At 43.8% G+C, this 18,896-nt stretch overlaps 1 protein-coding gene across 6 annotated transcripts in view; it reads left to right on the forward strand.

Moving 5' to 3' along the window:
* Positions 1-18,896, forward strand: part of KIAA1549L (KIAA1549 like) — a 308,312-nt gene that overhangs the window by 254,822 nt on the left and 34,594 nt on the right. For 5 of the 6 annotated variants that reach the window (XM_073658125.1, XM_073658123.1, XM_073658124.1 and 2 more), the window contains one exon: positions 11,833-12,177. The exons of the other annotated variant lie outside the window; for it this stretch is intronic. In XM_073658125.1, coding sequence (XP_073514226.1) covers positions 11,833-12,177 — 345 coding nt within the window. The remainder of the gene's footprint in view (positions 1-11,832; positions 12,178-18,896) is intronic. 6 annotated transcript variants of the gene reach the window in all.

The following is an 18,896-nucleotide window of genomic DNA, read 5'->3' on the forward strand; positions in this document are numbered from 1 at the left end:
CAGCATGTCAAATTCTCTTGCGGAGTCGCTAGTTTCTGCAACAGAAATTTGACCACTAGAAAGTATTGAATGCGATAAATCTGCATGGTTCAGTGAACACATGTGGATTTACCTGCATTCAATAGAATACAATGTTTTGGACGCAGCAAAAAATATGCATCCAAAGCGCTACTACGTCCGGATCAGGGGCATAGAGCCTAAAATAAATTAAAAAAAATGGCGTGGGCTCCTGCGTCATTTTTATAACCAGCTGAGGGAAAGCCGACCGCTGGGGGCTGATAGTAGTAGCCAGGGAAGGGGCCATTAGCCAAAAATGTTCCCTGACTATTAATATCAGCCCACAGCTGTTTGTTTAGCTTTTACTGGCTAGATTACAGGGGGACCCCAGATTACTGGTTAGATTACAGGGGGACCCCAGAAAAAAATTGATGTGGGGTCCCCCTATAAAATAGAACCAGCAAAGGTTAAACTAGACAGCTGCGGGCTGATAATAGTAGCCAGGGAAGGGGCCATGTATGCTAGCCCCCTCCACGGCTATTAATATCACCCCTCAGCAGTCCCAGAAATGGTGCATCCATTAGATGCGCCAAATCTGACGCTTAGCCTCACTCTTCCCACTGCAGTGTAGTGGTGGCGAGTGGGGTAATGGGGTTGGGGTTCACGTCAGCCTTGTATTGGCGGCTGATGTGAAGCCCAGGCTAGTAATGGAGGGCGTCTATAAAACGCCCCCATTACTAACCGCTTGGTAAAATAGTCGCCGCCTTTTCAATAAAACACAGCCAGAATAAAGTATTTTATTGAAATAAAAAACACTGTTTTTCATTTTTTTTTTATTGTACGCCTCCGCGAAGCCCTCGATCTCCTGAAAAAAACGTAAAATAACAACCAACCATATTTCTCACCCGTTTGCCGTCAACAACGCAGTCCACGTACCACCAACGAGTGTCCCACGACGATCTGGGTCACTTCTACAGCTGTGACTTCAGAAATCACTAGAATAAAGCTGTAAAATGACCCTGTCACAAGACTGATCAGCTGATCGCGTCGTCAGCGATTAGCTGATGACATCATCGCAGTATACTGTGCTTCCAGGACCCTCTCCCTTAGTGTACCGCTGGCCGCCGGGCTGAAGACATCACCGCCGGTGACCAGGAGGACATTGGGGGCCGCTGGACAGGTGAGTATAGAGGTTTTTTTTTTACTTTTCTCTTTTTTTTCTTACTACCGCGGGCACGCGGGATTGGAAGAGCACACTACTGCTCCTCCCATCCACGCTGCTCTCGCTGTTATCAGCCAGAGCGGCAGTCGGTTGAGAGGAGTAATAGCCTCCCCTCCCGACCCGAGTACCAACCGCAGCGTGTTTCTGGCGTGAATTTGCGCCCATTGACTTTTATTAAAACGCAGCAAAATCCGCAGGTATATATATATTACACCTGCGGATTTGCTGCGATTCAATGCAAGTCAATGGGTGCGAATTTACGGCGGAATCACGCAATAAATGGTAATGCTAATCGCAATGGTGATCCGGAGCGGAAATTTCCACATCATGTCCACAGCACATCCGGATTACCATTGCTATACATGGCAGACCTATTAACAAGCGGTTTTAATGCGTTTCCGTGGCGGAAAAACAGCCGCGGAAACGCATTAAAACCGCATTGTGTGAAATTAACCTCAAGCAAAAAGAAAATGACTAAGAAGGTGGACCTTATTTCTTGGCCGACGACACACGGCCTTCGATTCTCTCATGTCAGAGAATTGGGCAAATTCTTTAAATATTGGCTAGCACTTGGCCGTGTTATACGGCAGTGTGAACGAGCCCTTAGAGTTATAGTACATGGATGCACCACTTATTTTGGCTGCATTCTGAGCTTTTATTGGCTTTATTTATACAGCTCCTTTACGGTCATCGGCCCCCATAGCTGCTACGTGACCTGCACCATGTTATGGCGCAGTACAGGCTGCTTACCTCACAGAGAATTTTAACTGTTTAGAGAATTGATCCACCTTTGTTAGCCCTTTTAGCTGTGCACAATCCGTTGGCTCACCTCATAGACATACATATATACAAACGTATGCTCAAGCCATTTACTATTCTACACTTACAAGTTCTTGCACAAAATATGAAAAAATACCTTTCAGCATTAATGATTACTAGTAAACATATGCTTTCCCCCAGCTCTTTCCTTAGAGCAGCCAGAGAAAATGTCAGGGCAACAAAAATCAGCTTGGATGCAATTAGCATGGAAGTGGTAACCTGGTGTTCGGTTAATCCTACAAGGAATCAGACACTTATTTCTCATTTTTAATTATTTTTTATATATAAGGAATCAGACACTTATTTCTCATTTTTAATTATTTTTTATATATAGTTTCCCAATAATATTTCCTATTGTGATTTTTCCATTTCTTCTTCATTGTGCAAAGTCCCAGCCATTTACATTTTGCCTTCTCATAGGAACTAGGTCATGCAGATGCTTATTAATCTTAGAAAGCCGAGAAATGGGTCAATTTATTTGTAGGAATCACAAGCAGTAAAGAAAATTGATCTTATATCATCAAAATGTTTTCTTAGTAATTAGTTATAGTTCCAGATTATTCACCTATCGGTGCACAGTCCTTTACAGTGTATTAGATGTCTCCGTACTACATGTAGAGATCTACATTAGTGATGAGCGAGTATGTTCTGTTAACCCTTTCACCGAGTATGCTCGGCCGAGCCCCGAGTAGTTGCAGCTGCTTGGTGATATGTTTGAATCACTCCCGTGCTCATGATTTGCGACTGTTTGACAGCTTTATTACATGTGAGGAATATGTAAGAAATAGTTGCATGATTTGCAACTAGAAATAGAATGCTCTACCCCAAGAAATTAGGATGAACCACAATTTACACAGTTTTAGGCGCTCCCTAAAAACACATCTGTTTAGGGTGGCCTATTACGTTCCCTAATCAAAGTCCTTTTATATTCTTATAGCCCATTCCTTATTTCTCCAAACATAAGTCTCCACCTAACCAAAAAGCACTACAGATACTGGCTGGTGATAAGCTCATGCAGCCTCTATCTATCCCTCATCCCCTCAAGATGGCTGGACCATCCTTGTAAATAAGCCATTGTACTTTGTGTCGCCCCCACCTCATTGTAGATTGTAAGCTCTTAGGAGCAGGGTCGTCATTATTTTTGCTGTAATTATTGTATTATCTTTAGCTATGTTACTTATGACTGTTGTACATGAACCTGTGAATTCTTAAGTGCTGCGGAATATGTTGGCGCTATATAAATAAAGATTATTATTATTATTATTATTATTATTAGGAGAGGCCAGGTGATGCAAATTTCCCAGCTTTATAAAAACCCAGCCTCCTCTAACCTTGTGCCAAAAAAACATCAGCCATGGGTTTTTCTAAGCAGCTGCCTAGCAGTGTGAAAATGGTGGAGGCCTACAAAGCAGGAGAAGGTTACTAGAAGATAGCAAAGCATTTTCAAGTGGCCTTTCCTTAGTTCGAAATGTAATTAAGAAATGGCAGTTAACGGGAACAGTGGAGGTCAAGATAAGCTCTGGAAGACCAAGCAAAATTTCAGTGAGAGCTGCTCATAACAATTGCTTGAGAGGCAAATGAGAACCCTCGTCTGACTGCAAAAGACCTTGAGAAAGATGTAGCAGACTCTGGAGTTCTGGTACATTGTTCTACTGTTCAGAGACACCTGCACAAATATGGCCTTCATGGAAGAGTCATCAGAAGAAAACTTCTCCTGCATCCTAACCATAAAATTCAGCATCAGAAGTATGCAAAAGAACAACAAAACAAGCCTGATGCATTTTTGGAAACGAGTCCTGTGGACCAATGAGGTTAAAATAGAACTCTTTGGCCACAATGATCAAAGGTATGTGTGGAGAAAAAAGGGCACAGAATTTCAGGAAAAGAACATCTCGCCAACCATTAAGCATGGAGGTGGATCAATCATGCTTTGGGGTTGTGTCGCAGCCAATGGCATGGAGAACATTTCATGGGTAGCGGGAGAATGGATTCAATTAAATTTCAACAAATTCTTGATGCAAACATAACACCATCTGTAAAAAGCAGAAGTTGAAAAGAGGATGGCTTCTACAAATAGATAATGATCCTAAACACAAGTCAATATCCACAATAAACTACCTCAAAAGGTGCAAGCTGAAGGCCTTACAATGGCCCTCACAGTCCCCTTATCTCAACATTATTGAAAATCTGTGGCTAGACCTCAGAACAGCAGTGCATGCAAGACGACCCAGGAATCTCCCAGAACTGGAAGAATTTTCCAAGGAAGAATGGATGAAAATCCATGAAACATGAAATGAAAAGCTGTGGACTGGCTACAAAGAGAGTTTACAACTGTGATCATTTCAAAAGGTGGTGTACTAGGTACTAACCATGCAGGGTGCCCAAACTTTTGCATTGGCTCATTTTCCTTTTTGTAATTTTTTAAATGTAAAGGATGAATTTTTTTTTTCTTGCCTAAAATACAAAGGAAATCTGTCATCTTTAACTTTAGGCCTTTTAGAGATCATTTCATCTTCAACATACTTAACTGTTCACAATAACAGTAATTTTGACCAGGGTACCCAAACTATTACATACCACTGTGTGTGCCTGTCTGTCCCTCTGTCTATCTATCTATCTATCTATCTATCTATCTATCTATCTATCTATCTATCTATCTATCTATCCATCCATCCTTCTATCTCAAGCGCAAGCTATTGTGACTGTAATATATACATACCAAAGAGTGCAGTAGTCACTGTGTGCACCAAGATAGAGTATATGTAAACTTTGACTATATCAATTTAAAACTGCATTACTGCTATATAGAATATATTTAAAAATGAAAATATTTAGTGCATAACTTGGCCAATTCCAGCCAAGACAAGGTGTATATTTCCCTAATCTTTTTTTTTTCTCCAAACCTGCCTCTCCTTGGCCAAACGCCTAAAAATTTAGAGGGCAGGTTGGATCCAGCACTGATTAAAAAGAGCCTTAGGGTGCACACAATGTCTATTTCAGTTTTTTTTGTTTCTTTTTAAAAAGATGCTTCAGGATACACTGGCTTTTTTTCATAAAGTGCATTTTTTAACATCTTTTAGTCGTTTCCTGAGTGCTTTTTCACAGTTTTTGACAACCGGCAAGTGTTTTTGACTGTTTTTACAGTGTTTTCTGGAAATTTTATTTAACTAAACAGTGAAGAAACCACTAAAGGAAAATACCTGAAAAATTATTATTATTTACTATTATAGCTCCATTAATTCCATGGCGTTTTACATGTGAAAAAGGGGTATACATAGCAAACAACAAGTACAATAGTTTGAACAAAAACAAGTCACTGACTGGTACAGGAGGAGATGACCCTGCTCACGAGAGCGCGCAATCTACAAGGGTTGGGTGAGGATACAGTAGGAGGGGGTAGAGCTGATTGTGCAGCACTATGCTGGAGCGGTAGTTACTGCAGGTTGTAGGCTTGTTGGAAGAGGTGGGTCTTCAGGTTCCTTTTGAAGGTTTCCACGGCACGGTAGGCGAGAGACTGATGTGTTGGGGTAGAGAGTTCCAGAGTAGGGGGGATGCACGGGTAGAAATCTTGTATGCGATTGTGGGAAGAGGAGATAAGAGGGGAGTAGAGAAGGAGATCTTGTGAGGATCGAAGGTTGCGTGCAGGTATGTATCAGAAGACTAGGTCACAGATGTATGGAGGAGACAGGTGGTGGATGGCTTTGTATGCCAAGGTTAGGTTCTTGAACTTGAGTTTCTGGGCAATCGGGGGCCAGTTGTCACGCCAGGTGTGAGTGCAACACAGAGGAGAAAGGAAAAGGGAGCCCAGATACTAGGGAAAGGGGGAAGAGGTAACCTCCTAATCTGGACTAGCGTCACCCTGACTCCCCCTAATGTCCCTATACAGCCTCTGCAGCTGTCGCCAATCACGTGCCTCGCCCTACTATCCCTGGTGTAAGGCTATAGCTGGGGGTGGAAGGAGATGAGCACTAGTCAACCTCCACTAGCACTCTAAAGACAAAAGGGGAACACAACACAGGGGAACAACAACTCAGCTTTAGAAAAACTCCAACAGGGCACACGGCCTCAAGACTCCAGAGAGGATGTGATGCTGCTTCAGCCAAGTTCCAAGTAGAAATGAGTATAACCGGCGATGCCCACCTAGACACACCAGGTATATATACACCCAGACTAAAGTGAGGTAGTCGCTGGGTCCTAAACACAGCTTCCTATCTAGGTAGCTGTCTGCATTGCCAAACGTGGAGATCTCCTGCAAACCATTGCAGGGCGACTGTCTGTCACCTCTGATACACCCGTGACACCAGTGCAGGGATTGACAGAGAGGAGAGGCAGGGGAATAGCTGGGGGACCGGTGGATTAGCCAGGCCATAGAGTTTAGGATAGATTGCAGGGGTGCGAGAGAGGTATAAGGGAGGCCACAGTGCAAAAGGTTGCAGTAGTCGAGGCGAAAGATGATGAGGGCGTGCACTAGTGTTTTTGCAGATTCATGGTTGAGGAATGTGCAAATCCGGGAAATATTTTTGAGTTGGAGTCGGCAGGAAATGGAAAGGGCTTGGATATGAGGTTCCTGTGTCGAAGGCAGGTGACAGGTCCAGGAGGAGGAGGCCAGATCAGTCTGGCTTGGATTTGGCTGTTAGTAGGTCGTTGATGACTTTAGTCAGGGCAGTTTCAGTGGATGGTATGCTTACTTCTTTCAACTGCTTTCCGTCTTTGGAAACCTGAAGCGGTTAAATGTGAACTTATGATCAGCGAGTTATTACATAGAAAAGCATGTATCCATTCTTTTTAGCATTTTCTGGACGCTTTTCAGCAGGGTTTCCGAGTGGACCCACCAGAAAAAGATGTCATAAGCACATACCCCCAGACTGAACGGTGGCTCAGCCAAATATGGAGGTACTCACTGCAAAATATATACTACAAAGGAATATAAAAACCTGACCACAACTTGCTAACAGAATGAAGCAAGTGTGAACAGATGTATGCTGCTGTGACTGTATTACATAAATACTAGAAAATACAGCAGCACATTGCGTGTGCTAACATGTATGCAAACTGTGAATATATGAATTTTAAACGACAGACACAAATTGGCGAATTTTTTAGGCTAAGTACTTCAAGTATACTTTATATAGCAGTAATGGCGTTTATGTTTCATACTGTATATTCATTGTTTACATACATCATGGCCCACATGTAGTCTTTGTAATGTATGTATCTATCTCTCTAATTCAGCTCATTACCTACAGTGGGTACAGAAAGTATTCAGACCCCTTTAAATTTTTCACTCTTTGTTTCCTTGCAGCCATTTGGTAAATTCTAAAAAGTTAATTTTTTTTCTCATTAATGTACACTCTGCACCCCATCTTGGCTGAAAAAAAACAGAAATGTAGAAATTTTTGCAAATTTATTAAAAAGGAAAAATTGAAATATCACATGGTCATAAGTATTCAGACTCTTTGCTCAGTATTAAGTCGCACCCTTTTTAGCTAGTACAGCCATGAGTCTTCTTTGGAATGATGCAACAAGTTTTTCACACCTGGATTTGGGGATCCTCTGCCATTCTTCCTTGCAGATCCTCTCCAGTTCCGTCAGGTTGGGTGGTGAACGTTGGTGGACAGCCATTTTCAGGTCTCTCCAGAGATGCTCAATTGGGTTTTGGTCAGAACTCTGGCTGGGCCAGTCAAGAATGGGCACAGAGTTCTTCTGAAGCCACTCCTTTGTTATTTTAGCTGTGTGCTTAGGGTCATTGTCTTGTTGGAAGGTGAACCTTCGGCCAAGTCTGAGGTTCAGAGCACTCTGGAAGAGGTTTTCATCCAGGATATCTCTGTACTTGGCCGCATTCATGTTTCCTTCAATTACAACCAGTCGTCCTGTCCCTGCAGCTGAAAAAAACAACCCCCATAGCATGATATTGCCACCACCATGTTTCACTGTTGGAATTGTATTGGGCAGGTGATGAGCAGTGCCTGGTTTTCTCCACACATAACACTTAGAATTATCACCAAAAAGTTCTATCGTGTCATCAGACCAGAGAATCTTATTTCTCATAGTCTGGGAATCCTTCATGTGTTTTTGAGCAAACTCTATGCGGGCATTCATATGTCTTGCACTGAGGAGAGGCTTCCGTCGGGCCACTCTGCCATAAAGGCCCGACTGGTGGAGCGCTTCACTGATAGTTAACTTTGTGGAACTTTGTCCCACCTCTCTACTGCATCTCTGGAGCTCAGCCACAGTAATCTTGGGGTTCTTCTTTACCTCTCTCACCAAGGCTCTTCTCCCACGATTGCTCAGTTTGGCTGGATGACCAGGTCTAGGAAGACTTCTGGTGGTCCCAAACTTCTTCCATTTAAGGATTATGGAGGCAACTGTGCTCTTAGGAACCTTGAGTAATGCAGAAATTCTTTTGTAATCTTGGCCAGATCTGTGCCTTGCCACAATTCTGTCTCTGAGCTCCTTGGGCAGTTCCTTTGAGCTCATGATTCTCATTTGGTCTGACATGCACTGGGAGCTGTGAGGTCTTATATAGACAGGTGTGTGCCTTTTCAAATCAAGTCCTATCAGTTTAATTAAACACAGCTGGACTCCAATGAAGGAGTAGAACCATCTCAAGGAGGATCACAAGGAAATGGACAGCATATGACTTAAATATGAGTGTCTGAGCAAAGGGTCTGAATACTTATGACCATGTGATATTTCAGTTTTTCTTTTTTAATAAATTTGCAAAAATTTGCATTTCTGTTTTTTTTCAATCAAGATGGGGTGCAGAGTGTACTTTAATGAGAAAAAAAAATGAGCTTTTTAAAATTTACCAAATGGCTGCAATGAAACAGAGTGAAAAATTTAAAGGGGTCTGAATACTTTCCGTACCCACTGTATCTATCCGTCTGTCCGTCCATTCATCCATCCATCCATCCATCCATCCCATATCTATTAGCTAGGGTTTCCCTTCTGTGGTGCAGAAGCTGTAGGTGTTCACTACTAATGTGACATTTCCTCTGGGTGCAGTCCTGATAATACTGTTGTGTGCAGTGTAGCGGTCACTGGAGAGACTATGCAAAACAGTAAATCCTCAGTGTGACTGTTTAAATGGACACTAAATAATTTCCCTGTGGGCAAAAAAATCAATATGTGGCTGAGAAAAGCCGCAGGAAAGGAAAAGCATTTAACTCATTCGTTACAATAATACCGTAATGTTTTCTTTGCTCCTTGTTAACTCGTAGTGGTTGTGGTAAATGAAAAGCTATATCAAAATTTTTGGCAACACCATTTTACAACATTCACTGTGACATCACTACATAATGCTCTTTCTATCACATACAGGTGCTTCTCACAAAATTAGAATATCATCAAAAAGTTAATTTATTTCAGTTCTTCAATACAAAAAGTGAAACTCATATATTATATAGTCATTACAAACAGAGTGATCTATATACACTCAAGTGTTTATTTCTGTTAATGTTGATGATTATGGCTTACAGCCAATGAAAACACAAAAGTCATTGTCTCAGTAAATTAGAATACTTTATGACAACAGCTTGAAACATGTTTTTAAAATCCGAAATGTTGGCCTACTGAAATGTACGTACAGTAAATGCCCTCAATACTTGGTCAGGGCTCCTTTTGCATCAATTACTGCATCAATGTGGTGTTTCATGGAGGGATCAGCCTGTGGCACTGCTGAGGTGTTATGGAAACCCAGGTGGCTTTGATAGCAGCCTTCAGCTCGTCTGCATTGTTGGGTCTGGTGTCTCTCATCTTCCTCTTGACAATACCCCATAGATTCTCTATGGGGTTAAGGTCAGGCGAGTTTGCTGGCCAATCAAGCACAGTGTTTCTGTTGTTTTTAAACCAGGTATTGGTACTTTTGGCAGTGTGGACAGGTGCCAAGTCCTGCTGGAGAATGAAATTTCCATCTCCATAAAGCTTGTCAGCAGAGGGAAGCATGAAGTGCTCTAAAATTTCCTGATAGACGGCTGCGCTGACTTTGGTCTTGATAAAACACAGTGGACCTACACCAGCAGATGACATAGCTCCCCAAACCATCACTGATTGTAGAAACTTCACACTAGACCTCAAGCAGCTTGGATTGTGGCCTCTCCACTCTTCCTCCAGTCTCTGGGACCTTGATTTCCAAATGAAATGCAAAATTTACTTTCATCTGAAAACAACACCTTGGACCACTGATCAACAGTCTAGGTCTTTTTCTCCTTGGCCCAGGTAAGACGCTTCTGGCGTTGTCTATTGGTCATGAGTGACTTGACACAAGGAATGCGACACTTGTAGCCCATGTCCTGGATACGTCTGTGTGTGGTGGTTCTTGAAGCAATGACTCCAGCAGCAGTCCACTCCTTGTGAATCTCCCCCAAATTTTTGAATGGCTTTTTCTTAACAATCCTTTCAAGGCTGCGGTTATCCCAGTTACTTGTTCACCTTTTTCTACACTTTTTCCTTACACTCAACTTTCCATTAATATATTTGGATACAGCACTCTGTGAAAAGCCAGCTTCTTTAGCAATGATCTTTGTGTCCTACCCTCCTTGTGGAGTGTGTCAATGACTGCCTTCTGGACATCTGTCAAGTCAGCAGTCATCCCCATGATTGTGGAGCCTACTGAAACAGACTAAGGGACCTTTTAAATGCTTAGGAAGCCTTTGCAGGTGTTTTTGTTAATTATTCTAATTTACTGAGATAATGACCTTTGTATTTTCATTGGCTGTAAGCCATAATCATCAACATTAACAGAAATAAACACTTGAAATACAGTACAGACCAAAAGTTTGGACAACCACTTGAAGCTCATCAAGAGAATGCCAAGAGTGTGCAAAGCAGTCATCAAAGCAAAAGGTGGCTACTTTGAAGAACCTAGAATATAAGACATATTTTCAGTTGTTTCACACTTTTTTGTTAAGTATATAATTCCACATGTGTTAATTCATAGTTTTGATGCCTTCAGTGTGAATGTACAATTTTCATAGTCATGAAAATACAGAAAAATCTTTAAATGAGAAGGTGTGTCCAGACTTTTGGTCTGTACTGTAGATCACTCTGGTTGTAATGACTATATAATATTTGAGTTTCGCTTTTTGTATTGAAGAACTGAAATTAACTTTTCTGATGTTCTGATGAAATTCTAATTTAATGAGATGCACCTGTATCTAGTTTATTCAGATAAAGGCAGGTGACTTATTTCTGTTGCTGCTTCCAGGAACCATTTGGTGATCCTTTTGGTTACACGGTGTGCACCAACAGGATCTAAATATCATGACAATGACCATGTGGAGGATATCCCAGTGAAATCATTGACTTGGGTGGATGACATTATAGTGATTTGTCAAACCTTCCTGCCCATCCAAATGAACCCTCCTTAACCCTAATCCTTCAGCCTAATGATAAAAACATTTGTGTGGTATTCAGAGCATATGAATAAAATACCTCCTCGCACAAAGTATCAGATTGGTTATTTTTTAGTACATGGGAGATCTGGTCTATGGGTACGGTCACAGGTTCAGTATTTGGTCAGTATTTTACATCAGTATTGTATGCCGAAACCTGGAGTGGGTGATAAATACAGAAGTGGTGACGTGTTTCTATTATACTTTTCTTGGTTTTGGCTTCCACATACTGATGTGAAATACTGACTAAATACTGATAGTGAGACCGCAGCCTATGAGTGATTCTCTTTAATGCTCATAAAATATACTTATTGTTCTCTGTGGATGATTTTCAGTGACATGCTGTATATTGAATATTGTGCTGCATACATTGCATTAAACTTTTTGACGATTTTCTTGTAGACGGAACCTGAAATGATTGAAGAAACAAATATTGATCGAGTAAAACAAGCCAGGACATATATTAAATCTCGTCAAGCTAAAGGCCACTCTGAGACTTCCACCTTGAGCTCTCAGCCATCTATTGATGAGGTCCGGCAGCAGATGCACATGTTGTTGGAGGAAGCCTTTAGTTTGGCATCTGCAGGACATGGAGGACCTAAACGCCAAGCAGATCCATATGCCTCAGTCCAGCATATGCCATATACAGAGGTTGTCACCAGTGCCCCTGGCACAATGTCACGGCCTCGGATGCAGTGGGTACCGACTTATGGGCCAGAGATGTATCAGTACAGTCTGCCCAGACCTGTAAGTCACTATGATGGCTACGAAATGTATTCATCTCGATTTTGTGCAGGAAAAATACGGTTGGCTTTATTATTTGTAATGTTTTTCCAAATTGAAAAACAATTCTAGTTACAAAGACATAAAACATCAAAATGTAGAATATGCATTTAATAAATGGCGTGTGTTCAAAAGGGTGGACGTTCACCATTGCAGGTTAGTCAGCAATTAAACATAGCCAGTGATTTAATAATACATCTTTTTGGGATAGCTGGGTAATAGCCAATATGACCGCCATCACGCTCTCCTCCAGGGGTTGTCTGCCGTATTCACATATGACTGCCATCACACTCTCCTCTGTCCTCCGGGGGTTGTCTTCCGTATTCACATGTGACTGCCATCATGCTCTCCTCCGGGGCTTGTCTTCCGTATTCACATGTGACTGTCATCACGCTCTCCTCCGGGGCTTGTCTTCCGTATTCACATGTGACTGCCATCATGCTCTCCTCCGGGGCTTGTCTTCCGTATTCACATGTGACTGTCATCACGCTCTCCTCCGGGGGTTGTCTTCCATACCCACATGTGACTGCCATCACGTCTGCTGTATTCACATATGACTGCCATCACGCTCTCCTCTGGGATTGTCTGCTGTATTCACATAAGACTGCCATCACGCTCTCCTCCGGGGGTTGTCTGCGGTATTCACATATGACTGCCATCACGCTCTCCTCCGGGGGTTGTCTGCGGTATTCACATATGACTGCCATCACGCTCTCCTCCAGGGGTTAGCTGCGGTTTTCACATATGACCACCATCACGCTTTCCTCCAGGGGTTATCTGCGGTTTTTCTCATATGACTGCCATCACGCTCTCCTCCAGGGGTTGTCTTCCGTTTTCACATATGACTGCCATCACACTCTACTCCGTCCTCCGGGGGTTGTCTGCAGTTTTCACATAAGACTGCCATCACGCTCTCCTCCGAGGGTTGTCTGCGGTGTTCACATATGACTGCCATCACGCTCTCCTCCAGGGGTTGTCTGTGGTATTCACATGTGACTGCCATCAGCTCTCCTCCGGGGGTTGTATTTGGTATTCACATAAGACCGCCATCAAGCTCTCCTCCGGGGGTTGTCTGCGGTATTCACATATGACTGCCATCACGCTCTCCTCCATCCTCCGGGGGTTGTCTGCGGTATTCACATAAGACTGCCATCACGCTCTCCTCCGGGGGTTGTCTTCCGTATTCACATGTGACTGCCATCATGCTCTCCTCCGGGGCTTGTCTTCCGTATTCACATGTGACTGTCATCACGCTCTCCTCCGGGGCTTGTCTTCCGTATTCACATGTGACTGCCATCATGCTCTCCTCCGGGGCTTGTCTTCCGTATTCACATGTGACTGTCATCACGCTCTCCTCCGGGGGTTGTCTTCCATACCCACATGTGACTGCCATCACGTCTGCTGTATTCACATATGACTGCCATCACGCTCTCCTCTGGGATTGTCTGCTGTATTCACATAAGACTGCCATCACGCTCTCCTCCGGGGGTTGTCTGCGGTATTCACATATGACTGCCATCACGCTCTCCTCCAGGGGTTAGCTGCGGTTTTCACATATGACCACCATCACGCTTTCCTCCAGGGGTTATCTGCGGTTTTTCTCATATGACTGCCATCACGCTCTCCTCCAGGGGTTGTCTTCCGTTTTCACATATGACTGCCATCACACTCTCCTCCGTCCTCCGGGGGTTGTCTGCAGTTTTCACATAAGACTGCCATCACGCTCTCCTCCGAGGGTTGTCTGCGGTGTTCACATATGACTGCCATCACGCTCTCCTCCAGGGGTTGTCTGTGGTATTCACATGTGACTGCCATCAGCTCTCCTCCGGGGGTTGTATTTGGTATTCACATAAGACCGCCATCAAGCTCTCCTCCGGGGGTTGTCTGCGGTATTCACATATGACTGCCATCACGCTCTCCTCCATCCTCCGGGGGTTGTCTGCGGTATTCACATAAGACTGCCATCACGCTCTCCTCCGGGGGTTGTCTGCGGTATTCACATATGACTGCCATCATCCTCTCATCCGGGGGTTGTGTGCGGTATTCACATAAGACTGCCATCACGCTCTCCTCCGGGAGTTGTCTGCGGTGTTCACATATGACTGCCATCATGCTCTCCTCTGGGGGTTGTCTGTGGTATTCACATAAGACTGCCATCACGCTCTCCTCTGGGGGTTGTGTGCGGTATTCACATAAGACTGCCATCACGCTCTCCTCCGGGGGTTTCTGCGGTGTTCACATAAGACTGCCATCACGCTCTCCTCCAGGGGTTGTCTGTGGTGACCACCATCACGCTCTCCTCCGGGGGTTGTCTGTGGTGTTCACATATGACCGCCATCACGCTCTCCTCCGGGGGTTGTGTGCTCTATTCACATATGACTGCCATACGCTCTCCGGGGGTTGTCTGCGGTATTCACATATGACTGCCATCACGCTCTCCTCCGGGGGTTGTCTGCGGCATTCACACAAGACTGCCATCACGCTCTCTGGGGGTTGTGTGCGGTATTCACATAAGACTGCCGTCACGCTCTGCTCCGGGGGTTGTGTGCGGTATTCACATAAGACTGCCATCACGCTCTCCTCCGGGGGTTGTCTGCGGTGTTCACATATGACTGCCATCACGCTCTCCTCCGGGGATTATCTGTGGTATTCACATATGACTGCCATCACGCTCTCCTCCGGGGGTTGTCTGTGGTATTCACATAAGACTGCCATCACGCTCTCCTATTATTGTGGATCTAGTTGTAAATTGCTGGTGAGGACTGAGAGGCCATTGGGTGACAACCACTCTAAAGTGATTTATATATTTTTGACTGCGAGGCGGCCTGTGTGTGTGTATGTAATGCTCCAGAAGGCCAAATAAGACATGCCACCTTATGTGAGCACCACTTTATGCAGTTGTCATGTTGCTTCTTCTATACAAAGTAAAAGGAGACAGGCTTTCAAAAAGAAAAAGAGTCCCGTAACTGGACCTTGAAGGAGTATTTAAGATATCTTTAGATCAATGTTTCACGTTCAGGTAGCTGTCAGAAGAACCCTTGTGAACCCAGGATCTGGCATATTGAAATTCAACTGCCCAATCTTTTCTCACGAGCATTCTGCCATAAGGGAAAATCAGGAGGTCTGAGCCTGACTCTGGCATTGAGTTTGCTTTAAAAGCCCCTTTACCTTCTCAAAATAAAGTAGTCTTTCACTGGTTGCTTGACTTTAGGGTCGCGTACTATCTTATCTGAAATAAATTGCTGAAATCAATATGCACCAACTTCCTTCCAGACTGACGGATGTCATCACATGTTCATCATTTGTGTAATACTTTCCATTATTCATGTTAGCAGTCTGTCTGATAACTCGGGCTACAGCTACAGTGTGGATGTGTCTGTATACAAGCTTTTTAAAACCAGCATGATTGTGAATGCAGCTCTAGAGTGTAATATAGAATGTAATTTAGCATCAATATGTGATTAGTAAAATAATGTATGCAGGGGTGGATTAAGAGTAGCAAGGGCCCCGGGCAGTTTCGAAGGCACGGGGCCCCCCCCCACACACCTGATTTATCACGTGACGTGTCACATGATCCCCTGTGATAGATCATGTGATAGTTCACGGGAAATTAATTTGGCACAATATTAATTGTGCTGCCTCATCTGAGAGCAGCACAATATTGGGGCAGATACCCTGATTCCAGCGATGTGTCACTTTTTCAGCTGCTTGTTGTCATTTTGAGAAAATCACCGTTTTATCTGCTGCAGATCTAGCAGCTCTCTGAATGCTGCGCTCTGTATAGCCCCACCCACACCACTGATTGGCAGCTTTCTGCCCATGCTCAGTGTACACAGAAATCTACTGATCAGTGATGGGGGTGGGGTCCTACAGAACTTACTAGTCATCTAGTGATAATTACCTTCTGACAAATCAATGATTTTATCAAAACAACACTAAGCAGCCCAGTACGTGACACATTACTGGAATCAGTGCCTCTAACCCTACATTATGCTGCTCTCAGATCAGGTGGCAAAAACCTGATGACAGATTCCCTTTAAAGGAGCTGTAAACACAAAAAAGTTTGTATTAAAAAAATACAAGCCATTTGTCAAACTAACTTTTTTTCATTGTTAATTCACATTAGACTGTATCTTCAACACTTTTGTCAGCAGGTCTTATTACAGACTCTGAATAGGGCAGCTCTCTCCCTCTCCCTCAGAAGAAAGTCACAGCATGGTTAAAAAACGGGATCTTTTATGATTTTCTCATAATAAATAAAAAAGGACATGCAAGTCCTCCAAACTATTTTCCGTTTCTCTATAGGGGAGGTCCTAAATCTTGTTCTTTAGTTGATCACGTCAAAAAGGCAAAGCATTTACTATGAACTCGCCTAAAAAAATATACACTTGGAGAGTAATATCATCATCTGCATGTAAATATTCCTTGACTCTAAGGGCTCGCTCACACTGTCGTATAACACGGCCGAATGCTATGTGATGTTTTATCGAATAGGACTCGGCCCTATGTTATACTATGGGACAGTGCAGATCTGCGATTATTGGCATGAGAAAATAATCTCATTCGATATTCGGACCATGTGCACCCATACAAGTCTATGGGTGCATGTAAAACATTGGACTGCACTCGGATGTCATCCAAGTGCAGTCCGATGAACACTCACAGAGACTATGGAGAAGATGGAGAAATTAAGTTCTCCATCTTCTCCATATCTGTGCTGCGAGAGAATCGGATCACACTCAGTTGAAGCTCTGACAGAGTTTGAGCCGAGTGTCATTAGCATAATTGGCCCTATTCTCTTGCATGAGAGAATATATGGCTTAGTGAGTGGACCCTAAAACTGAATAGTAGTGACGGACAGGCACCTCACAAGCGGGATCCATGTAGCTCTCAGATGTCATGTAGGTAGGGCTTCATTCCATGGGGTAGGGCTTCATTTCAAGGTATATAAAAAAAATGGACTTCAAATAAAAATTAAATGAACACAAAAAGCACTAATTGAATTATTTTTTTCGTATTTATGTTTGCAGCCCCTTTAAAAACCCTTTGCGGACCAAGGCACATATATGTCCCATAGTTTTAAACTGGAAAAAAATTTGATTGAATAAAATTTAAGGTCCTCGAAGGTTTAAGTAGGTCATAAATTCATATGAATACTTGCTCATACAATTGCACATGCCATAAGATAAAGAAGAACAGAATCAAAAATATGACATTAAGTGGAGCACTTACAGGTATTCAAGGTGAAAGAGACCAGCAAAGGCATCGTCTCGAATGACAGTAAATGAGTTAGAATTCAGCAAGCTGAAAATGAAGACAGCAGGTTAGAAGCGAACCAGACTTTATGGTGCTCAGAATTAGTCAAGCAGAATTTATTGACTGCTCTTGCAAAGCACTGAGACTCCCGCTGTGTATAGATGGCGCCGTGCGGCCTCCCGCTGTGCATAGATGGTGCCGTGCGGCCTTGTGTATAATGGCACCGTATAGATGGCTACGTGTGGCCTCCTGCTGAGTATATGGGTATAGATGGCTACGTGCCGCCTCCTGCTGAGTATAGCACAGCGCCATCTATACTCAGCGGGAGGCCGCACGTAGCCATCTATACACAGCAGGAGGCCGCACGGCGACATCTATACTCAGCGGGGGGCCGCACATAGCCATCTATACACAGCGGGGGGGCGCACGTAGCCATCTATACACAGCGGGGGGCCGCACGGCGACATCTATACTCAGCGGGGGGATGGACATAGCCATCTATACACAGCGGGGGGGGCGCACGTAGCCATCTATACACAGCGGGGGGCCGCACGGCACCGTCTATACACAGCGGGGGGCCGCACGTAGCCATCTATACACAGCGGGGGGCCGCACGTAGCCATCTATACACAGCGGGGGGCCGCACGGCGCCCCCCCCAGAGACATCAGGAGGCCGCACGGCACCAACTATACTCAGCAGGAGGCCGCATGCAGTCATGCACACACACAAACATATACAGACACGCATAAACACATTTGAAATAAAAAATACATACAGACATCACACAATGACATCTGCCACACACACACACACACACACACACACACACACACACAAACAGACAGACATCACACACACACACCTGCCCACACACACACACCTGCCCACACACACACACCTGCCCACACACACACACACCTGCCCACACACACATGCCCACACACACATCTGTGTGTGTGTATGTATAGTGTGTGTGTGTGTATGTATAGTGTGTGTGTGTGTGTGTATAATTTGTGTGTGTATTTTTTTTTTAAGTTAAAAACAAGTAAAATGCATGTGGCATCAATATCAAGACTCCAGATATAAGGGCCTATTCACACTGAATTTTGCAATGCATTCATCTCCTCTTTCCAGGCTTCTATCTAAATCCCTGAAAAATGGCATTCAGATGTGCCTTGACATAGCCATTGATTTGAACAAAGGCAAACCGAGGCTAAAGTCTGAATCTTTAGGCTCCATTTGCTCTGCTTTCAGATGTCTCATATCAGACAGCACAATCCTGAATTTCAGGGATTCAGTTGTAAGCCTTGTGTAAAGACCTGAATGCAGCGCTGAATGTAGTGTGAATAGGTCTTTACATCCTACACCACCTCAGGGGATTGTTGTTATGGAGTATTGCCCCTGGGTGGCCTCAGTTATGACCACC

Source organism: Phyllobates terribilis, unplaced genomic scaffold (genome assembly GCF_046119375.1).
Source record: "Phyllobates terribilis strain yellow unplaced genomic scaffold, ASM4611937v1 Scaffold_13__5_contigs__length_258822181, whole genome shotgun sequence".
Lineage (NCBI taxonomy): Eukaryota > Metazoa > Chordata > Amphibia > Anura > Dendrobatidae > Phyllobates > Phyllobates terribilis.